Below are 24,935 nucleotides of genomic sequence, written 5' to 3'. Positions count from 1 at the left end.
AGGAGCAGCGACTCTACTCTGAGCCCCTCCCAGATGGCTGAACTTCTCACCCATACGGCGAAACCACGACACCTTTCTAGGCCTCGTCCAAGTCCGCCACCAGCGTCTACACTTCCAGGATCTTCTCCTAATTCGTACCATCATTTTCAAGTAAGGACTCGGTGTTGGGGTTATATTAGTAGTCGTCTATACAGTTTTGCAGTTGAGTTTGCAAGTTTTGGACACTTTGCTTTTTAATTACTTGCATCCTAGCTTCCAATAGAAATGACTGCATTGAGCTGCTTGTTTATTTTTCTATCTTACCTTTTGGCCATTTAATCTATCATTAACATAATAACACTGTTCTATCCCAGTTAGAAATGTTCATTATACAGGTGCTGCTGTCCCACTCTTTTCTAACCAAAAAAAAAATCCAAACCTAAACTTTTACACAGGTGCTCACATTGCTAGGTCATCATAAAATCCTCAGTTTTACACGTATAGCCTTTCACCTACTTAAAAAAAAACATATACAATCAATTTATTCTGCATGTTTTTTATCCTGTCTTCCTTCTCTCACCCCAACCGGTCGCAGCAGATGGCCCCGCCCCTCCCTGAGCCTGGTTCTGCCAGAGGTTTCTTCCTGTTAAAAGGGAGTTTTTCCTTCCCACTGTTGCCAAAGTGCTTGATCATAGGGGGTCATATGATTGTTGGGTTTTTCTCTGCATGTATTATTGTAGGGTCTACCTTACAATATAAAGCGCCTTGAGGCGACTGTTGTTGTGATTTGGCCCTATATAAATAAAATTGAATTTAACTATTCCTTTAGCACTCCTCCAACAAACTTACTGTGAACGTCTCAAAACCCGAGCCCGTTTAGAGACCCTATGACCACCCAAAATGATCAAAACGCCCTCTACAAAGACGACATCCTTGTATCACCTCTGCAAACCTAATACTCCCCCCCCCCCCAATCAGGTCTGGCCAAGCATTCTGGTTTCCTGCCATCTTACTCCCTTTCCTTTCACCATTTGCTGTGAATTGTCGCAGAGAAAATAATTCCAGTCTATTAAAAGAGAGGAAAAAAAGCAGACCCGTATGCTAATAACAACAGCAAAATAACAACACGATGTACTGCAGGGTTTTTAATTTTGCAAATTCATGTAATATTGTGTTATTGAACCGCCTGCCATTTGACAAGCAGCACGCTGCATTGTGCTTTCGAGAGGGGCTGGATTGCTCCCCCTTGTAATGAATAAAAGCTGGCTGAGACAGAACAGCTGTAAGTGATGAAGAATGGCTGTAGCTGCTATGGATTTTTCAAACCGTCTGGGTTGACTCTCCTGACATTTAGGCTAACATACAGAGACAGTGAGCAAACACGATTTTTCACTGTAGCACCAGCGCAGAAAATGATATAAAGTGTGCACAAACTCTTCATGGAAAAACAAGGGATACCCGCTCAAACAACTATTTCTTTTTTTTATTTAGAAAGCAGGCAAATCAAACTGTCGTATATGTAATGCATGCAATTGATTTTTATGGGAAAATGATGTCCCAGGTGCATACTGCTGTTTTTGTTTTGGTTTATTTTACGTTTCATTCATAATTCTTCTGCAGGAGACATGACGTGAGCATGTTTGGACGTATATTTGCAATGCGCAGCTATATTGAGGGATCTCAGAAAGCTCATCTCAATCCTACTTATAGATACGAGCTCACTGAAATTACTGGGGAACTAGAGACACCCACTGGTATGTTTTTGCTGTTACTTTAAATCAAAGGAAGCAGAGCCTACTACATATATGTACCTTATTTAAAGTCACAACTTCAGATCATTTTCCTCCAAATAAAGGAATTAAGATGACAGTGTTTGGTGAATTAAACAACAGACTTCATCCTATTGAAATTGTGTCCAAACACTAATGAATCTAAAGATTCTGGCAGACTATACCCGACCTTGATTGAATATTCACTCCAAATCATGCCACTTTAAAAGCTATCAATCCAGCAGCGCGGTTGATAAATATCAACGTGTGCGTCATTTGAGAGGAAGCGAGGGAATGAGCGGACAGGTAAAAACGAACAGATGCGGGGGGCGAAGGGGCAGAGACTGAGTAAACAAGGCCATGAGGGAAATAACTCAAGTCATTTCCATGCATGTTCCTCTGAGCCTGAGGTTTAACAAGCTGTGCATAAAGACAAGCTTGTGTGGGCAGTGTTCCTCTTAATCATAGCTATGAATGTTCAGCAGGAACCCTACAGGGAGGGGAAACTTGTTAATTGAGATCTCGATTCTCCTGAGGTGTCTGCTATAACTCCAAGCTCTCCATTTCTTTTATTTTTTTCCATCCCAGACATTTTATTAGCTCACGCAGGCCACACTTGAGGGCACAATTTAATGAGGTTTGTGCATTGTTGATATTTGTGAGAGCCACCAACCATCCAGAACACTGTACATGCTGGATTAAAATGGAGGAAAGACATTAAAGACAACATAATTCATCTTTTAATTCTGCTGAATTGTTACAGATCAATGAAGTGCATTTCAGTTTGAACTGGGTACTAGATTATACTACCCCCGCCCCCCTCCTCCAACAACAAATACACTCACTCTCGTGCAGTCTTCTTGTTCTGATAATGTAATCAGCATTTTCAACATACACCCAAAAATCAAACTTCTGTGTTACCTAGTGAGTGGCTAGTTCCTTTTACCTTTTTAAAAATGACGCCCCACTGAACTGTGTTTTGTGGATGTGGTGGCAGATTTCTTGCATGTTGTTTTAAATTGCATCTAAACCGTATGGCTACTTATTAAAGCAGAGACCTCTATATTCACACACTCGTTCAGCCTGCGACTACGGGTCTCAGCAAAGCGTCATTTGCTGAAAACGCGCTTTTTTTATCGTTTCAAACTCGAAAACTCTCAGACAGAATGAATTAATGATTGATGAGAATGACGTCAAAACTTTGCAAAGAGTACAAATCAGTGTACTCTAAATTATTGATTGACGAGTACACCAGTGTGTCACAAACATTTTGTCCTACTTTGACATTAGTAAAAAAAATGACAAATCCTTTTGCTGCATTTCAGACTCTGTAAAAAGAACAAAGAGCTTTGTAATATTTTAATTTCTAGCAAATTTGTAATCAGTTCAGTGAAAAAAAAATTGATTATGCGACCACTTGAAATTCATTAGAAATGAAGTACATTTATTCATTTGCGCAAAACATTTGTTTGATGACCTTGTGATCATGTTTGACAACACAAAACTGCAGACACATTGGTAGCATCTTTCATTCATGCCAGTAAACGTAAGAAATCTTTTTTTTTTTTTGTGGGGGGGGGGGGGGGGGGGGGGGGGGGGTGTTGTGAAGCCGATACAGGAGGTCTGTGGAAAAGTCCAAACTGGGGCAACTGTCAAAGTCCATTTCACTGCTCAGCTTTCATCTGCCTCCAGGTTAATGTTGTTACCAAACTTGGCATAAAGCTGCACCTTCAGATCACTCAACACTTGCTGTATCGCTGACACTTGTTTCTCAAGGTCTTGGACCTCTTGCTCCAGTGTTTCCTGATTACAGAACACAGAAACTCCAATTACAGAACAGCCAGTTCAATTTCCCCACAGCAGGCAAGCAACAGACACAAGACATTTCCCAAACCGATTTCACCAAATGACTCTATTTATGTCATCAAAAGCACATTCCAAACACTAAAAGAGATCATTTTAGGTAAGAAATCATCTAAAATGACTGATATAAATCCACATTAAAATATAATCTGCCGATATAATGACTGAGCTGTCTTCGACACATTTGTCATTCAAGGTTTGCAGCAGACTCCTTTCAATCAATCAGTTCAGGGCTGTGCAGTATGTCCTATTGTGATAAAGTCACAGCAACACAAGGACAAATGGAGACATAATGGAAATTACAGAAGGGAGAAGGTTTAATCTGAAGTCCCTGTTGGTTAACGTCTCTCATGTAGCAGCCACAGAGCACTGCCATTGCTACACGTCTTTCCAAAAGGTGCGTCAGGAAGCTCTCAAACCTAAATTTGAAACTTAGACTTGTACTTTTTGTAAAATGGGAATTTTTGAAAGGGAACTGAATTATGAATACTTGTCAGGCACAGATAACAATGACTGCTTTTTGGACATAACAGCAGGACTGCTAGAAATCCTTTACCCAGTGGAGCATTTCTAAAAATACTCTCAATTAACAAATGCTTTTATTTTAAATTATGTATTATCAGATAAATGTATAAGTCTAAATCAGGTCTGAGTGATGAAAAGACTCAAAATCCTTATTGATTTATGAAGAAATTCTTGGTCTTAAGAGATTTTGGAATTAATACATTAGATTTGACTGACAAAGTTGCCGTTTTTTCATTTTGCAAACAAGATATTCATATCTGCAAAACACATGACACAGTTTTGATGAATTGTGATTCATAGCTAGTAAGCAGTAGGTATAAATGAACAGGCATTTAGCACTGTTTGTCCACGCACTTCTGAAAGTAATTATAAACTACACAACAGGCACATTTGTCAAACTGTGCTCAGTGAGTCTGTTTAGATGAGTTCTGAATGTTGTGCATGCAACGATATTTTCAACTCTGCACAACAACACATTCGAGAAAGCAAAAAGCATGCAAAATTCACTTTTCCCTCAACTTTTTGGGACTGCACTGGCCTCCAGTACTGATAAGCTGACTTACAAAGGAATGACACGACAAGGACAAATCTTTGTGTTTACAGAAAGGAATGTCTTTGAAACAAACCGTGATCGATAAAAGCCGTTGAAATTTGAAAAGAAGCTCACAAGACAGTGATTTAGAAAAGGTATTGAGAAACCGTCTGCGTTACACTTACCTTTGCGGATTCCAGCATCTCTTGCGTTTCGTCCTGGGAGTGATTTATAAAGACGTCGCCGATTTGATAAGGGATAAATAGAGAGTTGTCGTCAAACAGCATTAGGTCATCACTGGCATCCTGAAGGTTCTGAAGAGTTTTCTGCACGAAGACATTCACAGTCAGTCAGTTTGAGGTGGTTGCAAATAAACCTCGGTAGTTTAGGCGTCATTTAGCATCACAGTTCAAGATCGGTTTGTGTAATGCATCATTCAAACAACAAAACTGGATGAACTGTAAATGTTAAATTATCTTGATGTTGCGAATTGGGGGGGGGGGGGGTATACACAGCAAATTAGCAGCTCACAGCTGACCACAGCTGATGAGGGGCTGAGAATATGGTGCAAGCCAAACTTTTCACATACATTTCTCTCTAGAATACAAATGTGAAGGATTTGAGGTTTATTCTGCGTTTCTTCAATACTGTAATGATTTACTGAAGTCAAAAGGAATTTGACAACTGCAGGCAAACAACTCATCTACTAATGTTTCTACAAAATCCTGAATGAATCCTTTATTCTGGAATGCCTGAAAGACATCTCGCAAGATTTAAATCTCACAAGAAGAACAACATTAATGCATTACCCTTCAGATCTAGGATGGAGGGACTAACAGCATCTGCAGCTATCTGACAAAGAGCTGCGCATAAAGGTGAAGCTGTCAATTCCCTGGCCAACTGGTTCTTAAACTGACCTATAACAAGATCAGGTACAAGCAACAGAAATGAGCTTCCTCATAACAGCATCTGGTTTCAGCTTTAGAGATTGAGGATGAGGAGCTCAGTTACTCAGGAGGAACTTGGTACAGCTGCTGCTCTGCTGATCATTAGGAGCCAGTTCTGGCATCTGATTAGGATGCCCTCTGCACACCTCCTCGGAGAGGCATTTCAGGCATATCCAACTGGGAGGAGATCCCAGGACATGAGAACATCGATTGAGTCGGTTCTGGGGTAATTTTAAAGTAAGATCATTAGAAACATCTCCATGGATATTCGTCAATCATTCACCAGCAACACAATGTTTAGCTTCCATAATGACAACTAATTAAAGTCACTTTTCCAGCAACTAGGCTAGAAAGTGAAACCAGTGCACAAGTGACAAAGGAATGAGTCTACTTTGTGTTGAATTCAAACACAAGCCCATTCAAATAAAAAGCTAAATAGTCAGACTTCTCCTCCAGTCATTAGCCCAGTTCAATCTTCCTGATCAGAGTGCCAGTTGTCATTTTGAATTTAATGTAATAATTTTATCTAGATATAAAAACTCACATCTGGGTGTAATTTGACTTTTGTAAATTTAATTGAACGCTAAATCCTTGCTCGGATATAAGACTATAAAACATGTCTTCCCAGCCCCGGTAACACTCACCCTCTTTTCCAATATCTCATTCTTCAGCTCCGTCATCCGATTCGTGTTCCTGGCAAATTTATTGATCTTCTGCTGGTCTTCAAACGTTACATTCACATCTTCAACTGCCTGCAAACAAGGAGAAATGACTTGAGGTTGCAGTTCATTTTAGCCTGTTAAACATGACAATCCTAGATGCGCTGACAGAATTTAACTTATTCTGCTATGAGTTATAAGTATTGATCAGCAGCAACTTTTCCAAAGATGAAATCACAAGCATTACAAAGACATGCTGTGTTAACTGAAAAAACAAAAAAAAGACCCACCACCTTATGAATGGAGAAGCATTTAGTAAGATTAAAGCAAGCCTTATAAATAAAGAATGTGTGGTGGTGTTGTTTTAAATCAAGCGTAAGGAATAAAACCAAAGAGCTGTATTCAGTTTCATTTAGAGTGACCAAGTGGCCTACTTTATGCAGGATTGCACAATGTTTTTATTTTTCACCTCCTGTCCTACATTTCGAATTGGCTCCAATTCACCACAGCACAGGTCTGGCTTTTGGCTGACTATATAACGAAATCTACCACAAATAAAAGTTATGTGGTGTGTTTTTGCTGGCACTAGACTGCAATTGCCCTTTTGAGAGAGTAGAATCAATAAATAAACTATGCATTTTTCATTTGAACCTCAAATACATGTAATCTGGTTGATTTGTCCAGTGCTAAAATTAATTTATTCAGCGCATCCCTCCTCAACACAAAGATTATTAGGAGGGGAACAGCAGATGAAACACCAGAACAAATATTAAACAAGTACTGCCAACCAAGACCATTGCATTAAAAAAATAAAAAGCAACAGCTGGAAAATTGGTGGTAAAGGTGCATATAGATTTGTACCCGTCAGTCACATCCTCTGCAACCCGCATAGCTTTATCAGACTGCCCTCTTAGCATTAGCGTAACCCACATTGTCCAACACATGAAAACTATTTGCTCCACATTTGGCTTGTTGTGATATGGTCATCCTACTGTGCTGTTGGCCCCTCAGAAACATTTAAATATAAACTGAGTGAGACTGAGCAGGGTATTGGTCATTTATTGGGGACATATACTGCTTTAGCTTGTCGTTTCTTAGACAGTTAACTACAGGCCGATTTTTATTTTGTTTGCTAGCATGCTAGCTTGGGTGTCCCATCACCTGCAGCGGCCACTGCCCTGATCTGGATATTGAGCTCATTGTTTCACCACATAGTTGTTAAGCTCGCACGAACAACAGCTGCAAAATTACAACGTATGTCGAGCTAGTGTTTTAACCCAAGGAGATATCGCTTTACGGTAGCTACACGAGGGTGTGACGGCGCTTTCAAATATCACCGCCGTGAGAAAGCTCGGCGTCTTACTCGCACACATACACGATGCCACCTTCTTTCTGCATCCCCTGTTAAAACAGCGATAGAGTAACGCATATGCAAGACAAAAAAGTGGATTTTTGTTTAAAAATATTGCTTACCACGGATGATTTCATGGTCGCTGCCATCTTTGCTTCTTCGACTGTTCACCCGCAGCGTCGCTCAGCGGGATAAATATCCCGACACTGCCACCTATCAGCAGGCCTGATCTGGAGTTTGACCCCCACAAGTTGGCCAAAAAATGTGTTTACTTCTCTCAAACTGTTTGTTTAGTTCTTTCCCTTCTTTTTGAGTTTTCGTGTGATTGATTTGTTTATTTAGTTGAGTTCATGTTCTGGTAACTATAGTTAGATATGTCGCAAGATGCTTTCCCTTACATTTACATCTAGAAGCTGAAATTTGACTTATTTAAAAAATAATTCAGCCATTTTTTTGTTCTGTTGTAGGTAATTATCTCAATAAATGTGCAATCGTGCTTTACACTGGTTGTGTAAAGCACTTTGGGGTCCTTAGGGACTAGAAAAGCGCTATACAAATACAGGCCATTTACCATTTCAATACGCCAAACAAGTTATTATGCCAACCGGAACTGCTGTTCTGTAAATATTTGCACACAGTACTGCACCCAAGTTCAAATATTTAATGAATACATCTGTAATGGGAGAAGACTAGAAATTCATATTTGTCTAGACCGAATTACAATGCACCACCTGTAGTTTTAAGCATCACTGGCATTTTAGTCTGAGTGAAAAACAAATCATAAATATGCAGGTTTTTCTGTCTCAAAGTCAGCAGTCTTTATCTAACTTTGTAGGAGCCACTAGCATACCTAGTAGGCTGTTATGCGTTGGTGCACCATGAAGAGTTTTCTTGAGGCCCCTCAGCTGCAGGCCTTGCATGAAGTCACCAAACAGGGGAATCCAACTCCCACCTCAGCATGCAGTCTATAGGATACAGTCGAGCCATTGTTTTCATGGATTCCAAGGCTTGCCATAATAAAGTCAATAAATAGTGCACATGTTATAGTCTTTTTTAGTTTGTTTCTTAAGCATGCTTGTTTGTGATAAAACGCTTTCACATACTTTGGTTGACATCTTCCAGGAGTCAAATGACTTCTAGAAGTTAAATCCAATAAACAAAAGCCTTTGTCAGCATTATCATGGCCTAGTTACAAAAAAAAAACAAAAAACATAAAGATGAGTTCATCTTCAATACCATATTGACATACACTGGTAAACAATAGTATCTAACTTGTTACCCGCCTTGATGACCTCTTTTCTTTTTTTATCACATAATACCAAAACAACATAATGGGTATGTTAAAGCACATCTGTGTGATTAGATTTATTTTTTATCAATCAACTGCATCTTTAAAAACTAAATCAGTAAGAAAAAATGCTTAAAGTGTTATCTTCAAATTAACCAGTGCCAACATAGTTATTTTGGGTTTTGTCAGTGTGGATGCTTGCCAGACCAGTATCCTTAATATACATCCTGTTAGGTCCCCGCCAGATTGGTCAACAAACTGTTTGGACCGCCTTATCACAGCAGGCTTGGACAGATTCACACCTCATTATGATCTCGTCAGGGTATGTTCAGGATGCCACATGGAGATTACTGTGAGTTGATCAAAGTACCAATACAGCGCACTTTCTTTTTTTTCCAGAGGAAATCCAGCTGCCAACTTGAAAACAGACCCACCCATTTTGACACACACATAAAGTGTCCAGTTAACAAAAGTCTATATACATAGTTGGGCAAAAGGAGGAAGTCCATCTCAGACAGACACGCCGTATCCTTAAGAAGGAAGTCAAGTAACAAGGTAAGACATTTCACTGAAAGCAGTATTAAAATGTTTAAATGGCTTTGCAAAAGTCTTAATAGATGTTAACCATTATTTGCAGATTGTCTTTGCTTATCAGTACAACATAACAATATGACATTTCTATTTCATTTAATTCTATTGCAACCTGCAGATCTTAACTGGGAAAAAGATGGGAAACGAGCAGTCAGTAAACATAGAAGAGCTATCCAAGGTAAAACAATGCAAATTACATGGCAGACATTACAGGCTAAAAGTTGCACGTGCCATTTTCTATATTTGTTGACATCAGTCACAAGATGCACACTTTTCCAAAACTCTAGCATGCACAGGTGACAGGTGAAAAAAACTCTGCTTCTCTTTAAAGATAACCCATCTAGACTAGAAAGCACAATGCTGACGTTGTTATTTACTCACAGAATGGGACAATTCCTGAAAAGCATGAGAATGGAACCGTGAATGGCATCTCTATAGAAGTCACGTCTGGTGGACTGGAGATTAATGGTACATGAGTTTTATTTTATTTTTAATTTCTCTTAGGATAAATAACATCCAAGCAATCTGTGATGATGTTCTGCCTGATCTACAGTGGTGGTGCCACTGTAAAGCATGAGCAAATCAATGCTCAACACTGGCAAATTAAATTCTTACTTAAGAATGAATTTTATTAATGTCAGACTGTTGTGTTTTACTGTATCACGCTTTATGCTGATATACTTTAAGGTTCTCCTTCAATGAAAAAAAGCAAATTAATTTTACAAATTTATTAGTGGTGATTAATCCTTTAATCCTTTTAATACTCTGCAAACACAGTGACTCCCAGTTGCACGGTGTCTGAGTAAACCACAGGTGTTTTCTCAGGAATTAACAAGGAGCAAGTATTTGACTTGTCAAGGTGTGGTGGTTTGTGTCTTCACTATAAAAATAAAATACTGTGGGATTCCCATGGCTCTTGACTGTTGATTCCTGAGATAACGTTCTCACACTGACTTGCCCGTGTTTACTAGCTCGTGGAAATTTTGCTGAATTTTATGGCAACTGTTGAAATTCTCTTTAAGCTAGAAGTAAAAATCACTCTATGGGCTAATACTAAACAAAATGACACTTATGTTTAAAAATAAATTCCATAAAACCCAGAAATGTTCATTTTGACCCTTTTAAGCTGACTCATTAGGGGGATGTTTGTTAAGGTGGAAGTTCATAGAAAAGGTCCAGAATCAGAATCAGGAAATCGCTTTGTAATAGACATTTAATTAAGGTGTAATAAGGTGTGTCATTCAAGCTGCAAAATATTAAATAAATATTTCAAAGCTAAAAAAAAAACTATGTGCAGTATTTACAAGATTCAACAAATGATGTTGCCAGGTCCAGATGTCGCAGGGAGGAACTGATACATTTTAACAGGAATGATGTGCTTTGACGTTCCATGTTGCATTGCTGTGGTATTAGCCTTTGGTGAATGTGCTCCTATTACTGCCTAGCACATCATGGACGCAAAGTGAAGCATTATCTATGAGTTCACATGACTTTGACATTTTTCGCCAAGCTCCACAATTTCCAGATTTATGGGCCTTGAGGATCACTTTGTTGAGTTTGTCGGTGTCCATAAAGGTGCTTAATGTAGTTTCCTTTAGTTAAAAGTAACAAAACACTTTCCCCAAATTAACTAAAGCTATGACGTGATGCACTTGTTAAGACTTTGGGTTTAAAATCTCTATATATTGTGTTGAAGAGATATCAACTGAAATGGAACTAGAGCTGGGCTGCACTTTCATGCAATGCCAATTTGTACCACTAGGTGGTATAGTAAGTCCATGTAATCTTTATTTAAACAGACAAGTAATTTATTGTTGTTTACAATGGCAGCCTGGCAAAATGCAAAATATCCAAAGAAAGAAAGAAAGAAAGAAAGGAAAAGCACCACCACACATCTGAAAACATCTGAACACACCCAGTGGTAAAATGTCTGGTCTTTAAGCATATATGTCCAACTGTTATTTTATAGTAATTTTTTTCCTGAAAAAAAAAAAAGAAATTTAGCCTGGGTTTAACAATAGTTTCAGTCCTTTGTTTCAATGTTTTTCCTGTATGTGGCATTTTGCTTATTTTGCCACTTTTTTATTTTTCAGGTAAAAGTGAAACTACAGTCTGCCAAAATGGCAAGGCCCACTCTTTAAACTCTGCCATAAAATCAACTGATGTGATCGTCAAATCAGAGTGTCAACCTGATATTGCCCAAGCTGTTTCTGAAGTTCCTGACACCAAAATTCAAGCCGTTTCTGAAGCCTCTGACACCAAAATCCAAGCCGTTTCTGAAGACCCTGACACCAACACCCAGAAGGAAGAGGTCAAGAAAAGCAAAGGAGAAAGAGGTCGTCGTCATTTTGGGAAATTGTTCAAAAAGAAAACAGAACCTAAAGCTGAAGCTGAGACTGTTGAAGAGAAAGAAAAAGAGACACAGAGTGAAGATCAAGTGGATGTAAGTGTTCCTCCCACTGAGCCACAGCAGGTGAGGGCACTTTTCATGTTTATTCTCATCAGATGAGTCTAGTTGTTTTTTTCTATTTGCCAACAAAACTGTGAAGAGACAAGCAGAGCAAGTCAGGTTACTTTGCATAGCACATTTTACACACAAGGGCAATTCAAAAGGATTTTCTAATGTACGGATGAATGGCCACTGGAATCTATGATGTATGAACTGCAATGAAAGTATGCAAAAACACAAATAAACTCATAGTAGAATTTTAAAGGTAATGGTAATGTTGCCATATCAATTAAAAGCAATGGGAAAAGGAAAAGTCTTTAGCTAAGTTTTAAAAACTGATCAATTATGGTAAATTATGATAATGCTCATGTTGTGCAATAGACCTCCATTGATTCTGAAAAACAACAACAATAATGTAAATACATATAGCAGATACAATGCTTGCCCTTAATTAAAAAAAAATAAAATGGAACCACACACCTTCCTTTATTAGAGCGAGCACACACACTGTGTTGTGTTTCTGAATTATGTTATTTTATCATTCTGCAGCTAACATTAACTAAAACAGAGTAAGCAGGAGTGCATATGCCCAAGGGTATAACCCTTTTTAAAAAAATAAATAAATAAAACAAGATAAATATGTCACACGTTGTTTGTCTTTGACAAAGATTAGTGGGCGTGGGCCTCTGCAGCACTGACGCCGACGCCCACGACAGGAAATTCAGAGAGCACAAAGATGTGCCGCTCACATTGTTAGTTTTGATCTTATCATGGGATTTCCTGAAAATGTCTAAAAAGGGGGGGGCACACTTTTTTATGTTGTGCTGTTTTTGTCAATTATCAGTTGACCAGATAGCCAGAAGACACTTGGCATAATCAAAATTCCCTGATGTCGACTTTTAGCTGTGCAAAGAAAATTATTTTATTTTGTCAGCCTGCCAAACACTCCAAATCATTTTAGCAATGTAATGTAGTCCAACACACCAAGCATTCTATGCATTTAACTATGTTTTTCCTTTTTGTTTTTTTGTTTTTTTAGCTTTGTTTACAATGGGCAACATAATGTAGAATAGCGCTTATTTCAAAAAACAAACAACTAAATAAGCAAGTAAATAAATACAAATGTAAGCATGTTACACTACATGACTAATTTTTCTGATTACTCGTGATCAACCACACGATTATCATGAGTGCCCTGGGAAATAAACACAAGTTGTATGTTGGTTTACATAATTTAATACAAGTGGAGCGGAAGCTGGCATTATAACTCACATTGACCATCAAGACGGAAATGAATGAACATTAAAAAATTGAATTAGCAACATAAAAGCAGATATTTCAACACAAATGGGTGATGGTGACTTTACAGCCACAACTGTGGAGGATACACTGAGTGAACATGCCATTAGCAAAGCTGAGGAGCTTGTTAGAGACCCTTTAAAAGATTAAACATCAACGTTCAGAGCAGAGAGGGTTGAGAAATCTGACTCAAAAGATGATACTGTTGTAGAGGGACAGACGAGAGAGAAAACTCTGGCAAAGGAGTTCACTTCCACCACTCCAAAAGCTGCAGCAAGTTGTGTTGAAGCAGTTTTGGCAGTTGCCTCTGACTGCGCAGTAATTGCGTCAGAGCTGGGAGTAGGTGAAGCAATTACTGAAGACAACAGTAAAGGAGCTGCAGACAAGTCAGCTGATGTAGTGCTGATTGAAACTGCTGAACCCGAATCTAATGCTGTCACTCCTGAGACCGGGGAAGCAAATGACATTACCTCCCTAGACAAAGAGGCTGTGACTGGAGTGACGGAAACAATCTCTGAGGTTGTTCATGAGAACCCAAACTCCGCAGCCGTAAATGAAGACATGCCTGTAAAAGAAGCCGCTGTCCGTTTTCAGAATGGAAATCTAGTTAAGGTGGATCTGGCCCATGAGGAGGTCACTCCTGATGATGCACCACAGCTGAAGATGTGCTACAAATAAGTGAGCAAGACAATATTAGCCTTATAACTACTAATGAGTCTGGAGAAATGTTCGGTAGTTGTCCCAAAGAAGAAATTAATGTTGCAGAAGCCTGAAGCTACTTTAAAATCTCCAGCAACTGAAGTCAATCCACATTGTATTCTAGAGATTATTATAGTAGACATCGAAGTTGAAGAACATGTGATAACTGAGATAGAAACAGAATCAACAATTTGAACCACGCTTCAGGAGCCTGCAGTGGATAACAACAGCACCGTCAAAGAAGAGGACATTGTGGCAACAGCTTTTGTGCTTCTCTCTGGAGAACATGAAGAGCGTCTTTCCCATTCAGAACAAGCTTTTTCAGATCAAGCTTAAACAGTGGCAGACAGTGTTGAGGAGAATACTTCAGTCCAAGGTTTATCTACTGAAGGAGAGGTAGAGGTTGCAAGTTCTGAAAAAGCTGTAGAAGAAAGTGACATAGAAAAGGTTAAGAATCTAAAGATAATGAAAGCCATGACACACCTGAACAAACCCTTGTAATCTTAGAGGAAGCAGGACGAGAACCCAAGCCCTTTGTAAAGAAGATGGTAACAGTGAGGGTTAGGGGTTTTTTTTTTTTTCAGAAATCCTACAAATAATTTAAACAAACTTGAAGAACTAACAACTGAAAGACACCGCAGAAGATTTAGAGCCTTATGTTTTAGTCTAAGAAGAATACTGAGGAGAATACTGCCCTGGAGAATGCTGATCAAGGATAGATGTTGTCATGTGTGATTTATATGTGAGCCTTGGGATTAAATCCTAAAAAGATAATCCAACCTTGTTTTTGTTTTATTTCTCCAAATAGCCTGGGAAAGATAGTAGAGAACAAATAAAAATGAGTCACTATTTCTCATCCTTGAGACAACTGAAAATGAACATTTCACCTCTGAAGATTCTTAAACTGCCATCTGATGAGCCTGTGGCAAAGTGTGGCGATGCACTCCCAGGCCAGAAGTTAAATACACCTCTAGGTGGAGAGTGATACTGAAGAGACGCATGAGAGGCGGTGCAAACCGGATAGATTCAACATGTGATGTACAGAATTTCCTTAAGGCATCTCAGTCACAAGCTCAAACATTGAACATTTACCTCTTAGGTTTCAGTCACCTATAGCTGTTGAGAAAAACAACAAGCCTGGTGACTGAAAGATAATTTCACCAGTCCTCCGTATTATTGACATCCACGAGTCTTCAAACAAACAAATAAATTATGAATGAGCAGTGATCAATAAGCAGACACGGAAATATTAATTTGAAGTTTCCTTTTCTCATTCATTCATTATTTCAGTCATACTGTGTTTAATGACAAATAATACTTAAAGGGACATATTGTGCTCATTCTGTGCTTTATGTTCTTAGAGATTTTATTCAATTCAATTCAGTTTTAATGGTATAGTGCCAAATAACAACACTTACTCAAAGTGCTTTATATTGTACAGAGAAAACCCAACAAATGAGACGACCCCTTATGGGAAACACCCACTTGATAGAAGTGGGAAGGAAAAACTTGCTTTTAACAAGGAGAAACCTCCTGCAGAACCAGGCTCAGGGAGGGGCAGCCATCTGTTGTGACCGGTTAGGGGTTACAGAGAGAAGACGGGACAAAAGAAACTCCCTGACAGAGAGCCAGTTTGACAATTAAGATAATAAAGAAGAGAATAAAAAATGATTAAATGCAAAGTGGTGTATAAATATAAAGAGAGTGAAAAGAAATGAGTGAAGATTATCTAACATGTCTAGTCTTCTTACACACAAAGTCTTGGTTTTTTACACTTTCACACATACATATGTATATATATATATATATGACTGCTGGGTTCAGTCATTTAATCTGAAGCTGGTTCCTTCATTTACATTTTAAACAAATATCCCTCTATTTACCTGTTCTGTATATAATACAGGAATGATTAATAGCAGCCACAATACATTTACGGTTACATAAAATTTAGCAGTACTTGCCACAGGGTCCACACAATCCTGATGGTCATCAAAAACATCTTCAGCTTTACCAGAACTAATTATCATCTGCTTAGATATATAACATAGATACAGATTTATTTGTAATTCTTCATTCTGTACATTTTGGTAACTGTTCAGTTATGTGTGGGCAACATTCATTAAGCAAATGCATTCACAGGGCTAGGATGAACTGAACGTTATATACAGTATATGAAAATCAAGAGAACTGGTATTTAGAATAAATCTTTTTAAAAAGCAAATATATGTTAGTAATCACTGCATGGGTTCATACAAAGTCTTGTTCAGACTGCCACATTCGTTTAAGGACGAGATAGGCTGCATGTAGGCATACATACACTTTGATCATTATAGTGCTGAAAATAAGGGCCCTCGTGTTCCTCACTTCATCCGCTACTTAGAGCAAACGTTTATGCTCTCTTTCCTCTGATTTAAACCTTCTTTCTTCTGATTGGCTGCCCCTCGTAAGTAGAAAGTGGGTCTGGCTACTGTGAGCTGACCTGTGTGACCTGTCTATGTTGCTGGTCTCATTAACTGAAACTTTGGCAACATTTATTTTGGTGCTTGTAACAGAAAATATGGAAAAGCAAAATAGGCCACCTCTACAGTTTCTAATGGGATAATAAATTGGGCCAAAATAATGTATCAAGATTGCTGGAAGAAAAGGCAAAAAATGTATAAATGAATTGACATTGGTTCAGTTCACATATTTTATAGACACACACCATACGGGCATAGCTAGGTATTTGGTTTTCCTGACATTTCTCGAGAAATAACTCTCACACATTGTTGAATATCAATGACTGAGGGGTGGGACACACACATTAATAAAAGGGTGATTGTTGACAATGCCCCGAGTAGGCAGAGGCATGGTTGGAATTGTGCTCCCATCTCAATACTGCGATTAAGACACTCACTGCTTACATATCAGCTCTGCTCTGCTCTAACATAATTCTCAAAGGCGAATTCTTTTGTCATGGTGTACAGGAGACGGCTAACCTAAACCACGAGCCTGAATCATTAAAGGAGCCAGAGAGGGTGACTCCAGTCTCCAGTCCCAAGGAAGAAAACGTCCCTGAAACTGACAACGGAGACAGTGAGCCCGTGGAAAGCAAAGAGGAGAGTAACCCAGAAGAGAATCCAGTTATGAACTTCTTCAAAACCCTAGTAAGTGGCATCATTTGGCAATTTAAGGTGACTTTTTATGCTCCTGCTATTCCTGTTTATCATGTCAAATTAGACTATTTGGGGGAAAAGGGAAAGAACATATGTGCTTTTTTTTATCTGCTTCTTTTTCTGAAGAGAAACAGGCAAAAAAATTAAAAATAAATAAAATGAGGTTAATGCATCTTCCAGTTGTGCCCCAGTCAAAGTGAGATGTGTGGTCATTTTTCCAATCATTTAGCAGTAATAAGTAGTAATACATTGAAAATGTTTCATTAGTTTGTGTGTATTTTTGATTTTTTTTGTTCTATGTAGTGATGTGGGAAGGCGGTATAACTGTATATGACATTAAGTGTAACCGTAGCGAAATCTGCCATCATGACAGTGCCAGATGGAAAAGTTGCAACAAGCAGCTATTGTATTTCCTCTTCATCATGCTGTCTTTTGGATTCATGCCGTTTTAAAGAGTTGCCATTGCCCTAGCCCCATGCTAATCAAGTCTTTGAACATGCGGGAATGTGGTGGCCTATTGTTCATCCCATAGTGTGAGCTCACAAGGGAGGCCTGTGCGGTTGGAAGTCGAGATTTGTGAAGATAGAGCGAGGGCAGGCCTACGCCATCTCCGGAGCACAATGGCTGTCACAATGGCAGCGCATGTACTGTATGTGCTCTGTCAGGGACCTCTGTGGGCCTCAGTTAGCTTACCATAAAGGCCTATGTCTGCATTCATGAAAGGCTTCTGTTTTATCCAAATAATTATTTTTCTGTCTCATCAACTGTATCCCCTGGCATTTTGCTTTTCACACTGCTTAACCGCCACATACATAGTGCTCCACAATGCTTACACAGTTCACATTTAAAGATTAAGATTTTTTTCTCTTGTGTTTTTATGTGGATCACGGCACAAAAAATAAAGACGGTTCATTTTTATTCCTCTGTTGCACAGGTGACCCCTACTAAAACGTCCAAAAAGGAAACGGCTACTCCCGATGCCGCTAAAGACAAGGTGAACAGAGGTTCATTTTAACCTATCACTCTCTGCTGCTTTTATCAAACCATATCTCTGATTATCTAATACAGACAGCTATACAATGAGCTGTCACACCCTCATCTGTTCTGTTTCTGTTGCTTGAACTAAGGATGTTCCTGAATTTAAAAAGTAACATTTATTTTTAAAAGGTGATTTATTTTTGCAGAATTTGTGCATAAAGCTTTTTTTTTTGCATCCTTTGTTTGCTTCAGTTTAACCTTTTTTATAAGTGCTTTCTTTTCTGTTGCAAAATAGTCCCAGAAGGAGACACAACCAGCGGCAACCACTACTGTGAGCATATAACCCATAAGTTTTGATTCCCATAACCATTGCACTTCACGTTAAATGTATATATTTACTGCACATGGTGAGTTTATTTAATTTCCGGATATGATGCCTTATTTGCTCATTTTACATAGCAATGCATTTTTATTGGGTGAAACTGGAAGGAAATACAGTTGCTGATGTCATATCTGACAAAACTGCTACATCAAAAATGTCTTTGCAGTTTAAGAGGGCTGTGTAAACCATTGCTTTAACAGCCCCTCTCTTTCTTCAATAGGTTGCACAAATATCTGAACCGCCTGCAGCACCCAAAGGAATGTCTGTCCCACCACCCCCACCTCCAGAGCCACCGAAAGTGGAAATCAAAGGAGAGCCAACTGCCAAACCTGTAAAGGCCTCTGCGAAAGAAGAACCTAAAGCTGCTGGAAAGGAGCCTGTGTCCTCGAAAGGAAAATCAGCCAAAGATACTCTGAGCAAATTTTTCCGCCAGAAGGTAAACAAACAGCTTTAACTGCAGATTACAAGATCCAATCACTATTTTAAGGAATAGCTATTCATATAGACACTCACTGCATGTTCAATGAGAACACAGTGTGAAACATACTGTATGTCAGTTTGAGGTATTGCTAGGAGTCAAGACCTCCAAAAGCAATGGCGCTTCAGCAAGTGGAGCCAAAGCCCCGGGCAAGACTGCAGCAGTGGTACAGTAAATGATCATATTCTCAAACTGACCATGGCTCATCAGTTACTAACCGAACAAGAGCTCATTTGTCCAGAGGCACCAGAAATTTGCAATTTACTGTTTCCTAATCGGAGCTATAGTTTTGTGAAGTAGCATTAGTCCTGTGCTGAAACCTTTTCTCTTGGGAGAATCAGGTTTTCTTATTTGTTGAGAATAAGATAAGAAGAATGACGTCGTCCTTACGTTTTTGCATAATACATAAAGACAAAAATAAAAGATCATAGCTTCAGCATAAGGAGCAGAAGCAGGGACAAAGGGCTAACAAGGCTCATCAGCACCCACCAGCACCACAAATGCTCACCCACAACACTGCATCTCCTTTCGTTTAACCGCACTGACTGTTAAGTCACATTTGCATCACTGTGAGCTCAACGAGAAGCCATTACATTTAGCTGCTGCCCAGAGAAGGTGTTATAGGGCATAACTACAACAGATTTCTTTTTTTAATTTTAGTTTCCGTAGAGCCAAAATAAACAACATGTGTATTTTAAAATAAAAAGGCTTTAATTTACAAGATCAAATCGTTATGTTGTTACATTTTTGAGCATCCATGTTTTTTTTTCTTTTTTCTTGCTGGATTTTGTCCCATATTTAAACACAGATCAACCAATTCAACCCAACACCTTTCATTTACATACTGAAGAATTACAAGCTGCCAAGACAGCAATAAACAAAAAATAAATAAATAAAAAGTTAAAATGAACAGACAAACAACATGAAGAGGGTAAAATTTCCAACATACATGCGCTAACAGTAAGTGGAGGAAAAAATTAACTGCTATCTGAAATAATTAAAAAGACAAAATTTCATGAAAAAGAATCACATTTACAACAATCAAACTAAACATACGTGAGTAAAATAGATTACAACACACACACACACACACACAAAACAACAACAAACTTCTACTTAGTAAAATAAACTAAAACAAGTAATATCCCTGATGAATATTTTAAGATTCTCCCAGATTCGATCAAAGTGGTTTGGAGTACACAATCTATAAACTGGTTTTGTCCTGCACTTTGGACTCATGCCAGAGGAGCTGTGGGGCTGTGCCATGGGCGTAACTATGTGCTGAACATTGGGGGGGGTCAAGATCTCTGTCTAAATAAATAAATAAATCTGGGTAAATTCCCAGATGATTAAACATGCAACTATTTTGCTGGTAATAATGGAAATGAGCAAAGAGAATCAACAGCCTATTTATGCAAGATAATTCATAATTTTATTGGGGGAGTTATATTGGCTGGGTCTGATTATTGGGGGGGGGGGGGGGGGGTCATAACCTCCCTAACCCCCCTGGAAATTACACCTCTGGGTTGTGCTGACATTACAGTGTGGAGCTCTTTCTGACTCTTCTAATGCATTTGAACTTCCTTAACCAGTTGATACAAGTCACCATTCATTGTCATGTTAACATAGTGAGTAGTCCATAAATACAACTTTTCATCTGTTTTGAGGTTCTGAAGTCCTTTTGCATTTCGCTGTCCTGCAGACAATCAGTCATGTGCAACAGCAGCTGTAGGAGCAGAGGTACAGCCAGGTGTAAACTTACATGTGAACTCGAGCCTGTTTAATCTTCCCAGCTGCATTCAGGGAATGTTACATTAATGTATTAAGATGTGAACATGAATCTTCCGCACACAAGCCTTGCTGGAGACGACTGGATAATTACAAACCATCTTGCCTGAGTTACATAACAAACATGCTTTATGGTTAATTACAGGGTTTGAAATGTTCATCGCAATTTGCATCTGTGCAGAATAAAATAACAGTTTTGCTCTACAGGAGACACCAGTGGATGTGCCAGCGCCTGTTGTAGAAGTGCAGGTAAATGAAAGGCAACTTCTCACTCTTGGGGCTTTGTACTCTTTTAGGGAGTGGAATGGTCTTTTGAGCCTCTGATTACACCACGTACCCTCTTCCAAAGCTGTTTTTGTATGTAAAGATTCATTTCTATTTGCTTAGATTCAAAATGAGGTTGAACCTCAGGAGGCAGCAGCAGTGGGGGAAGAGCCTGTTGTAGAATTGCAGGTAAATGAGCAAGAAGTGTTTAGGAATATTAATTCCTGATTTTCTTCACTCTGCAGGCACCACTGCAATAATGTTGCCACACTTATATGGTACCATAACATTTCCCACATTTACTCTTTGTAATTCATCCATTTTTTTAAATAATTGTATCGCATCACATCCCAAACTGTACAGATTAAACAACCCCCATTATGGCACAAAATGAGTACGATATAAGATTTAATGACTATCACTATTTACGCTCTTCCAATTCAGGATATAACAAATAACTCTCCCTTTTCTGTAGATAAAGGAAGAGGTACCACAACCAGTGGTAGAAACTGAGGTAAATTAGTGGTGTTTAATGTTCTGGGAAAGCTTTTTTTTCTTTTCTTATGTTTCTTTTAATAGTTAGGGGAGATGAGTGGCTATAAAATAACCATATGAGTCACATTGATAATCACACTATGTGTGAGGCCAAAGTACCAAGATGGCTGACTGAGCTTTAGCAGAAAGACTACAAGTACGAGGAAGCAGCCTTGCAGCCTTGCACTGTTCAACCGTGACACAATCAACCCAGATATCTGGGGTTATGTGACTCTTCTTTTCTTACTTTCTTGAAGAATTAAAGTTTTCCCAAAATGTTTAACTAGCTGTTTCTTTAAAAGTGGACATCTTTGAAATGTAAAGTGAATATTGATGGGCTTTGCCTTTTTCCTCTTTCTTCCTCTTTACAGATTTTGGCTTTTGCGCTTGACAATGTGGGCTTCCTCACTAGTTCTTATCTTGATCTGATTATACGCTGTCTCTCTACTCTGATCACAGATATCTTTTTACTGCTTTACCTCCTCTTTCATGTCACAGATGGAAGCTCCTACTCTCACTCTGTCACCTAAATCGATGAGCATCCCTTTGATTTTTTTCCCTTTTTTTTTTAGTAAATATTCATGATACATATTTTTCTTTTTCCTGCTTTGGTTAAAGACGGTGGATTCCTCAAAAGCTGGCACCCAGGAGGCTGCTGCAAAACCAGAGCCGCCGCCACCTGCTCAGGAAGAAAAGAAAAGCGCCTCAAAATCCCCATTCCTTTCTTTCTTCAAGCCCCAAGTAAGAACCTATTCCCATAGACATTTATAAGATCTCTGAAAAGAAACAACTCTGAAATACATTAGGTATGAATTGTGGTGAAATTACAGAATGGTAAGTAACAGGTTAATGTGAATTTGAGGTGCTATTAGATCACATGACCACAAAAGTCCAGGCAGTCTCCACAAGTGGAGCTCGGCTCCTCAGGAAAACTACTGGACTGGTAAATACATGAAAATACGTTGCCTCTTGCAAACAAATGCATTATTAACCAGAGTAATTTCATCAATTACGTCTGGTATTAAAACATGCTCTAAACAAGCATTTTTCTCCATTTGCTGTTATCTTTGAGCATATGTCACCGTCCCTCGTGATGTTGCGCATGATGTCATATCCTAACAGCAGATGTACATTTTAATCCCACTTCATGTGCCACCTCAAAGTCCATCTGCACTTAACGAGTGAAGTGTATGAGCCACCGGTGTGTGAATCTCAAGCCTGTCAAGGACTAAAATAATTGAATGCTTCATTATGTGCCGCAACACTTTTAGGCTGCTGAGCCCAAGAAGGTGACCCCAACCCCACCTGCAGCAGCGGAGGCAGCTCAAGCAGTGAAAGCCAAGGAGGAACCTAAAGTGGCAGCCAAGTCTTCAGAGCAAGCTGCAGATAACAAACCAGCCTCTGTGCCTTCCCAAGCTGGCGATGATGCAGCCAGTGTGCCCAAAAAACTGGAAAAGAGGAACTCCATTCAGCTATTCTTTAAAAATCTGGTAAGAAGAACATTACTTTCCCCAGATATTAACATTAGAAACATGCACAATATCCTTATCACTGCATAGTGCAAAGTATTTTTGTATTATCCCCACTAGATGGCAGCAGACACTTAAGGTGTAGGCTCCACATTACTGAAAACCAAGCGGACTGATATAACACATCTGGAAATGCAGTTTAGTTATAGGACAGTTACCGTTACTTAAATGTAACAAATTTAGTCAGAGTCCAATTTAATACATTTGATGCCTGTGAAAGAAATTAATAAAGTTTTTGTTTAACTAAAAAAACAATTAAAGCTTATAAAAGACAAAAATTAAATAAAAATAGATATTGAACGAGTTGCATTTTCTAAAGACACTGCAACAAAATGTACCATTTTCTCCCTGCAAACTGTAGACTCAGAAACGTCCTTCTACAGACGCCGGAGTCCAGACAGAGCCACTGACCGCTGCTCAAGGAGCTGAGAAAGCCAAATGAGACCAGAAGCAACCCTTACGTTTTCCTGTACAGTCTCCTTCCCTCCTTCTCACTTGTACTCAGTCCTTCTTTTTCTCTCTTATCACCTTCTTGAATCCCCTGAGTTACTTTGATTACTTTGTTTTTTAATTGTTACTGCTTAAAAGTCACAATAGCAAAGGTAAGGTTTTGGAAGAATAAAGGAAAGTGGACAGAACAGTTAGCAGGGAGTTGAACTTGTGGAGATTTAAAATGGTCAGAGGTTGTTTGGACATATTTTTTGTCACATAAATGTGACATTTTCTACAGACGTTTAAAATGACTTTTCTCTGTTTTGCAATCTAACATACTGGGCTTATGCAATATATAGTGCCATGCTTTGCCTTGAACAACTATTTTGTGTTAAATCGATAAAACTCAATGTCATATAGGTTCTATTTTTACACTTCACACCAGAGAATTCACGCAGTTAAGGTAATGCAGTGGTTAACATGAAGGACGTAGATATGAGTCATAGAAATGCTCTTAATGGAGCTGGTCTAAGGAGTATTAAAGTTTATATAGCAGAGTGTGCTTGCAGATTTTTGAACTCTATGCAAGTTATATGTGGACTAAAACAAAAAGGTACATGCCAGAACAGCTATCTTTTAGCTTATATGGGACATCACAATCTCTACTGATCTTTGGGGAACTGATTGTAAATACTCAACAAATGCTTAAAAATGCATCCGAGGTATTGAAACTGTGTCTTTGTGCAAATGTGTCCTTGTGGTATGCTCTGCATTACTCATAAATCACAACCGAGAAGCTTTTATTTTGATTTTAGCACTTTGTGTCGTGTCAACTAACAAAAGTTTTCCGGTGTAAGTAAACTGTGTCAGGCGTATGTGCAATTAATGTGACGCTGTAGTTTGTCGTTATGTAGTGTGTATGTGAAACTTGAGCTATCCTGAAGACAATAAATGCAAATAAATATACCACATGCCTGTTTTGCTTCAGAGTTTTCATTTTTAATGTAAGCTATAAAAGCATGAGGAGTGTTATCAAGAATAATTGGATGTTCCAGCAATTTAAAAAACAAAGAAGAAGATGACCAGGCAAGTCTGGCCAAAAAATAAATAAATAAAAGATGCCTCTATTCATGAGCAATGTCATAGCAACCATTTTTATGCATATAAGAGTGCAGCAAAGGTGTAGCGTATCCCGCTACACCCAATCTGGGTGTTAAGCCAAATACTGTAAGTCTGACTCATGTTCATAAAGATCTCTGACAAATCAAAGGAAAAACCTGATCCAATGACCCCTTTGGTGAGAGGATCTGGTGGTTGCATGGCAACATTTTTATATAGGGCAGAGACAGTGCAAATCATTATAAGATTATGGGGAGCCATCTTAACCCTTTATTATGATTAAATGCTTCTGTTGGGAGTGGCCTCTCCCAAGATGGCACCTCGA

At 38.7% G+C, this 24,935-nt stretch overlaps 2 protein-coding genes across 3 annotated transcripts; one reads left to right on the top strand and one right to left on the bottom strand.

The window, feature by feature from the left end:
- Positions 1 to 3,340: 3,340 nt before the first annotated feature.
- pfdn4 (prefoldin subunit 4) lies at positions 3,341 to 7,880 on the bottom strand. Its single transcript, XM_085260262.1, has 4 exons — positions 7,748 to 7,880; positions 6,260 to 6,367; positions 4,854 to 4,994; positions 3,341 to 3,551 (listed from the first exon to the last, which is right to left on the bottom strand). Exons 1-4 carry the CDS (start codon positions 7,772 to 7,774, stop codon positions 3,420 to 3,422), a joined length of 408 nt encoding a protein of 135 aa, XP_085116388.1. The 5' UTR covers positions 7,775 to 7,880; the 3' UTR covers positions 3,341 to 3,419.
- A 1,460-nt stretch (positions 7,881 to 9,340) lies between these two features.
- bcas1 (brain enriched myelin associated protein 1) lies at positions 9,341 to 24,462 on the top strand. 2 transcript variants are annotated; one of them, XM_085260226.1, is made up of 16 exons: positions 9,341 to 9,468; positions 9,623 to 9,682; positions 9,888 to 9,972; positions 11,598 to 11,977; positions 16,918 to 17,097; positions 18,041 to 18,100; positions 18,380 to 18,415; positions 18,687 to 18,902; positions 19,024 to 19,110; positions 20,940 to 20,981; positions 21,120 to 21,185; positions 21,472 to 21,510; positions 22,149 to 22,271; positions 22,393 to 22,473; positions 22,802 to 23,020; positions 23,421 to 24,462. In XM_085260226.1, exons 2-16 carry the CDS (start codon positions 9,641 to 9,643, stop codon positions 23,499 to 23,501), a joined length of 1,737 nt encoding a protein of 578 aa, XP_085116352.1. In that variant the 5' UTR covers positions 9,341 to 9,468; positions 9,623 to 9,640; the 3' UTR covers positions 23,502 to 24,462. The 2 variants fall into 2 exon arrangements, with proteins under 2 accessions (XP_085116352.1, XP_085116353.1); XM_085260227.1 differs by lacking the exons at positions 19,024 to 19,110; positions 20,940 to 20,981; positions 21,120 to 21,185; positions 21,472 to 21,510; positions 22,393 to 22,473 and having other exon boundaries at positions 9,354 to 9,468.
- Positions 24,463 to 24,935: the final 473 nt, after the last annotated feature.

Source organism: Mchenga conophoros, linkage group LG20 (assembly GCF_057382185.1).
Source record: "Mchenga conophoros isolate Kocher_MC1m ecotype Shallow Benthic linkage group LG20, M_conophoros_male_GT1.1, whole genome shotgun sequence".
NCBI classification, from domain to species: Eukaryota; Metazoa; Chordata; class Actinopteri; order Cichliformes; family Cichlidae; genus Mchenga; species Mchenga conophoros.
This window is presented reverse-complemented; position numbering and strand designations above follow the sequence as displayed.

What these genes read in the sequence shown, in the direction of transcription:
- pfdn4 (XM_085260262.1), bottom strand. Translation starts at nt 7,774, where the DNA reads ATGGCAGCGACCATGAAATCATCCGTG. An exon ending in ATGAGATATTGGAAAAGAGG is followed by an intron (nt 4,995 to 6,259) that starts GTGAGTGTTACC and finishes GTCTTCGTGCAG; the next exon opens with AAAACTCTTCAGAACCTTCA. An exon ending in AGATGCTGGAATCCGCAAAG is followed by an intron (nt 3,552 to 4,853) that starts GTAAGTGTAACG and finishes TTCTGTAATCAG; the next exon opens with GAAACACTGGAGCAAGAGGT.
- bcas1 (XM_085260226.1), top strand. Translation starts at nt 9,641, where the DNA reads ATGGGAAACGAGCAGTCAGTAAACATAGAAGAGCTATCCAAG. An exon ending in CCGATGCCGCTAAAGACAAG is followed by an intron (nt 18,101 to 18,379) that starts GTGAACAGAGGT and finishes GTTGCAAAATAG; the next exon opens with TCCCAGAAGGAGACACAACC. An exon ending in AACCAGTGGTAGAAACTGAG is followed by an intron (nt 21,511 to 22,148) that starts GTAAATTAGTGG and finishes CTTTGGTTAAAG; the next exon opens with ACGGTGGATTCCTCAAAAGC.